At 42.9% G+C, this 5,575-nt stretch overlaps 1 protein-coding gene across 1 annotated transcript in view; it reads left to right on the forward strand.

The window, feature by feature from the left end:
• The first annotated feature begins 1,669 nt into the window (after positions 1-1,669).
• ROPN1L (rhophilin associated tail protein 1-like) overlaps positions 1,670-5,575 on the forward strand; it is a 7,392-nt gene continuing 3,486 nt past the window's right edge. The window contains exons 1-3 of the mRNA XM_010294845.1: positions 1,670-1,822; positions 3,954-4,077; positions 4,240-4,401. Of these exons, the coding sequence (XP_010293147.1) occupies positions 1,692-1,822; positions 3,954-4,077; positions 4,240-4,401 (417 nt within the window). The 5' untranslated portion in view covers positions 1,670-1,691. The remainder of the gene's footprint in view (positions 1,823-3,953; positions 4,078-4,239; positions 4,402-5,575) is intronic.

Here is a 5,575-nt window from a genome sequence, read left to right on the forward strand (position 1 = left end):
CTGGCCCGGCCGCGGTTTCTTTGCTCATCAGGTGCGTGTACGTACCGGAGGTCCCCTCTGAGCATCAGGGAGCACTTTTTTGCTGTAAGGGTGACCGAGCAGTGGCACAGGTTGCCCCGGGGGGTGGGGAGTCTTCCCATCCTTGGAGATGCTCAAAACCTGCCTGGACAGGGCTCTTGGCAGCCTGCTCTAGGTATCCCTGCTCGAGCGTGGGCTTGGACCAGGCGAGCTCCAGAGTTCCCTGGCACCCTCAGCCCTTCTGTGACTCTGTGATGAATGGCTTTACTATAGAACAGCAGGTCTCGTGCTTTTTTTTTCTCTCTACTTTTTCTTTTCTGATTAGTTTTTTATTCTTTTCTTTGACTGCTTCCCAAGGGCACATGCACACACACTCCATTCCTTCCTCAAGGAATGGAGGAAGAAATTCCTGTTCTGTAGCTTATCCTGAAATCCAACTTTTTGCCTTCAGCTTCAGTCCCTTGGCTAGAGCTACATTTTTGAATCGTTACTGAAAGTGCGTGACCAATATAGTAATTAAATGTACACTCTGAAGTCTATCCCGATGCAAGTTTGCTGTGTTAGAGTAATGAAGGCACTGAACCCTGTCTGCTTTTTTCCAGAAATGAAGTTCTGGGTATGGTTTGATCCTCAAAGGAGCCTTCAGCCACAGCAGTCCCATTCCTCCATTGCTGACTTTTTTTTTTCCAATACAGGAAAAATCACACGATAAAGGGGAGAAGGCCACCTACCAGATACTCTTATTTTTATCTTAAAAATAAAAAAAATCTAAAGGGATAAGAGATGCTGTTATACTGATGCCTTTCTTGATGCTGTTGCTTTCACTGTTTTTCCCTTCTGTAAATAGCTGATATGTTTTCAACTCTTCTTGCTAAATCAACTTTAGTCTGTCCTTTAAATGATGAGGAGGGCGTCCAGATTTCCTACCAAATGCGCTCGGATGCTATAATGGGATAAGGACCATACAATAACTTATGTCTGTCCCTTCTCTTGGATCCTGGGGAACAGGATTCCTTGCAGCAAGTAAGTTACATCCTAAGACAAACATACCTATAGGGCTGTGTGAGCAAAATGCAATGAGTAATTGCAGCATACCTGAATATTTTGTTCATCTGTGTAATTTTTTAATGTAAAGTCTGCCAGGAGCACTAATTAGTAACTTTTTGCTACAGTTTTTTTTTAATTCATAAACACAGTAGAAATGTGGCAATGTGCATACTTTAGCTTCTGTAGAAAAACAAGACTCTCCTTGGCTTGCGGTAGCAAGCTGTCAACATAGCTAGCTTTCACCTTGGCACGTGTGGTATGATTTGTCTGGACTACTTGTTTTAGAAATTCATATTGTGGTAGGTTTGAGGAGAAAAATCAGTTTAAAACTATCTAAAGATACCTGTTAAAGTAGTAGTTCTCCTTACTGGGAGCTGTGGTAGGTGTCCAACAGTATTTTGTTTGGTGTTGCCATCAAGTTTAAAGTTTTTAGAGACTCACAGTGCTCATCTGTTTACCCTTCTGAGTTTGTCAGTCCTCCAGTAGCCCCAGCAGTCGAGTAGGACAGGAGGCAGTTTTGTTCCCTGCCATAAGCACATGCAGTTTTTCATTCACATTCTGCATCTATGAACTTGCTGCTTTATTATTCTTTCTTCCAGGTCCTTGTCAGTGAACACGGACAGACCATGCCTCTTCCGGAAACCATGTTTTGTGCTCAGCAGATCAAAATCCCCCCTGAGTTACCCAATATCCTGAAACAATTTACCAAAGCTGCTATTAGGACTCAACCTCGTGATGTTTTGCAGTGGGCAGCTGCGTAAGTAGGATGTTCAGATAACGATGTAGCGCTATGTGTATGGACCCACAAAATCTTCCTGCGCCTGTTTGTTGTACAGTGGAGTTGGCTTGAATATTAAGCCAGCCTGTGTATTGCATATGCGCTTCTGTGCATTAATGTAGTATGTGAGCCTTTTAAAAATAGTATAGGACTTGATTTATTTTCTGTTTCATGGGGGGTTTAGGACTGGCATATGTCTGGAATAGTTTGATTTCTATATAGAAGAATGTGTCTTAGTTTTTTGTTGTTGTTTTTAATTGCTTGGTCCTTTAAGATCTTGAAAGACAAATTGATTTTTTTTTTTTCCCCTCTCATGTGAGACTTAATTCAATTCTTGGAATTTAAAGGAAACCTAGAAACAGCTTTCTAATTCTTAAACTTGCCTAGGTTTCTTTTTTTGTTGTTGTTTCTAGGAACAAAATTAAGGAATCTCCTTAAGTGTTACCAAAGTATAAAAAGAGCCTGAAAAGCTGTAACGTCTAGGTGATATAGTCCACATAATAAATCTCTCATCATGAAGTTGTTTTAAGATACTTAAATTTTTCTTCTTCTTTAACTTCTTTTTTTTTTTTCTTTTACCTCATCTGCTCGCTACCATTATTTTTTCCTGTTCTACAGTTTGTGTGGACAAACTCTTGAAAAGTGTATGTGAGATGTTCTCTACTCAGGGAATTTAAAAAGTCTGTGCTGTGTACGTGAGGGAGGGGAGGCTGTTAAAGCCAGGCTGGAGTCTGGCTAGTCCATTAAACAAACAAAAAACCAAAACCTGAAGCTGAATCACTAAAGCTGCAGTGTTGGAGAAAGGCAGCAGGAACATCTTAGAACGGCGTGGCATTTCTTAGGAGCGTGATGGAGGTGGGGTGCGGTGTACCTCTGGGCGATGGATGTGCAGGGAGCTTGACCCAACTGAGCAGTCGGAAGCGGCAGCTGCCAGGTGGCTTGAGCCTGCTGGGCTGTGGGCACTGCCGTGGCCACACCACCTGCCAGACCCTGACCTCCGCTTAGCGATTGCACCAGCTCGGTCGGAGGAGCCCCTGCAGATGGTGGGCGGCTGGTGCTGGTCACGCACCCCTTTCTAGAACATGCTCTGGCGCGAGAGCACCTGGGGCAGAGCAAGGTCTGGACCTGGGAGCCACGCGAAGCAGAGCCAGGCTGTGGTTTCATGTGCGCTGCCGGTGTTGTAGTGCTTGTCCCTGTGAATAATCAGATGGGGAACCAGATCCAGCTGAAAAATAATGCAGGTGTTATGCAGTACATGTAGTACAGGTGTACATGTAGTACAGGTGTACATGTAGTACAGGTGTACATGTAGTACATACATATAGTGCATCTATTTCTGTACAGTCACACTGCTTCAGTTCTGCAGTGCTGCATGCTGTGCATTTCAGCAAGTATTTGCACGGCATGGGATAGCCTGGGCATGGATGTGGGTGACCAGGGCAGATGAGAGGAGACAAGTGGAGAAACCCTTAAGTTAGACCTGCTACTGACTGAATGAAAACAGGGGTTTTGCAGGGTTGAGATTGCTGGCCAGTTATGGCAGAGGTGGTTGCTGTTAAGATGGTTGTAGCCTTGTAATTAAAAGGATGTGCATCTAACTTCCTTTCTGCTCCAGTCTTAGATTTTATTTTGGAGTGGACAGAGACAGCAGAAATGCTGATGAGAGACTTGCAGCGTAAATAGCCAGTCCTGCTTTTCGGGTAGCACGTGAGGGGAATGTTAAACAAATCAGCCCTAAGGTGCTTATCAATCGAATGGGAAAAGCCTGAACTTGGGTTTGCAAGCCCACTCTGATGTTAATAAATCATCTTCTGCCTTTGCCAAGAAGGGCTGAGTATATAATGCACAAAATAAGTTAAATGCCTTAAGAATTATTAGAGCGTTGTAAAAAGGAATGTGTAAAGTCTAAAGATTGTGTTTCCACTAAAAAGAAAGGTGGTACCTGGGCACAGGGAGATATGGGAGTTGTGCGGGCTGGGCGGCTTGCCGAGTACTGCCGCTCCTGTGCAGGAGCATGCGGATTCGTTCACTGAACTGTCAGAGCATTTGCTTCTGTGCAGCTTGTAATGGCCATGGGCATTGAAATGTGTTGCTCTTCCCATTCACTTAGGTATTTTTCAGCGTTGTCAAAAGGCGAGCCCCTTCCTGTGAAGGAAAGGATTGAAATGCCTTTAGCAACAGAGCAAACAGATGCCGGTTTGACCCTAGGACTCCTTAAAACCTTGCACAAACAGGTACAACCCGGCCTTTATCAGATGGACAATGCTATCAAGGAATGCTGATGTGTTGGGGATGGCTGGGGAGATTGACTGTCACGTATTTTGGGGAGGGACTGTGTTCTTAGTTTTGTTCTGGTTATCAGTGTTCCTATTGTGATACCATGATTTCGCTTAAAGCTTTCTCCCAAAGGCATGGTGAATGTTGCAGAACTGAAGGAAAAATGGAAGCACTTGTGCTTGCCACAGAAGCAACTGGAAGTTATCCTGCAGTTGGACCACTTTGGTGAGGAGGTGGAATGGATGAAGGTTCTGGCACTTGGGTGCAGCATGCTCGGCGGGGTATGTTCACAGCAGGAGCCCTCGTATCCAAATGCAAATGGTCATATATGATTGTATGTGAGGTAGACCATATAACAATTAATGCAAATGGACTTTGGAGAATGGTGATTGCTTTCGCAGCAGCTGGCAGAGGCCTGCATGTTTACATCTGTTCCCTATCAGGTCTTGGTCAGGCGAGCTTAACCAGAAAGAGGGTTAAGTCCTCCGTTTACTGGAATGGTAGTAGAAGAGCAAGACACAGGGAGCTTAGACCGTAAGAGAGAGGAGGATAGAGGAATGATGCTTATGGTATCAGTGTAAATGTCCATGGAGGAGAACTAGAGGGAGAAATTAAAACATCAATTTTTTAAATTGATTGTGTGGTCAATTAAATTTTCACAAAAGCAGTTACTGTTACTAAATCTGCATTTAAGTCTTTTAATGTCAGTAATACAATCTCAGCAGAGCATTTCAACAGAATGAGAGATTATAAAATGCACTAGGCTCATGTTCTTATGAAGTGTAATATTTTTAATGACCCCTACAGTAGGGAAGAAGGGGTACTAAAAAACAAATACATGTTTTGAGAATGTTGCAATATCTGGAAGCCCTGAATGTTAACCTGGCCTGGTGATGCAATCATGTGTGTATATATATATTTATTCTTTTCAACTGTGTATTTCTTGATTCCAGTCCCCCTCCCAACAAGATTTTGTAGTTTGGGTTCTTCATTTAAAAGAAGTAACAGCAATGTTATGTATTTTAAAAAAAATCAAACCAAAACCAAAGTCACAGGAACATCATTCTGATGAAGGTTAAACAGTCTAAATTTACCTCCATCTATCTATCCTTTCAGATATTAAGTGAATAATTTGATTTCTGCTTTACATATTGAAATCTAAACTTAGGTTTCCTAAACCAGAGAGTAAGATGCACACAATAAATTTACATTAATTTTCCTGCAGCTGTAAATTGTGTTCATAGTTGAATAGGGTCACGGGTAAGATACAAGAGTAGACAAGTACGAGCTTCTTAAAAACACTAGTCATCTGAAGTTTCTTTCTGTAAAGCACTGATGTGTATTTACAGCCTTGGAGAAATGGCCACGCGAGTCACCTGCTAAACTGTCTTTGACAGGAGGGGAAATGGATGTGAATAACTGCGGGGCTGTGAGAGCAAACGAGTGGCAGCTTGG

This window comes from Phaethon lepturus, unplaced genomic scaffold (genome assembly GCF_000687285.1).
Source record: "Phaethon lepturus isolate BGI_N335 unplaced genomic scaffold, ASM68728v1 scaffold17359, whole genome shotgun sequence".
In the NCBI taxonomy this organism is placed as follows: domain Eukaryota; kingdom Metazoa; phylum Chordata; class Aves; order Phaethontiformes; family Phaethontidae; genus Phaethon; species Phaethon lepturus.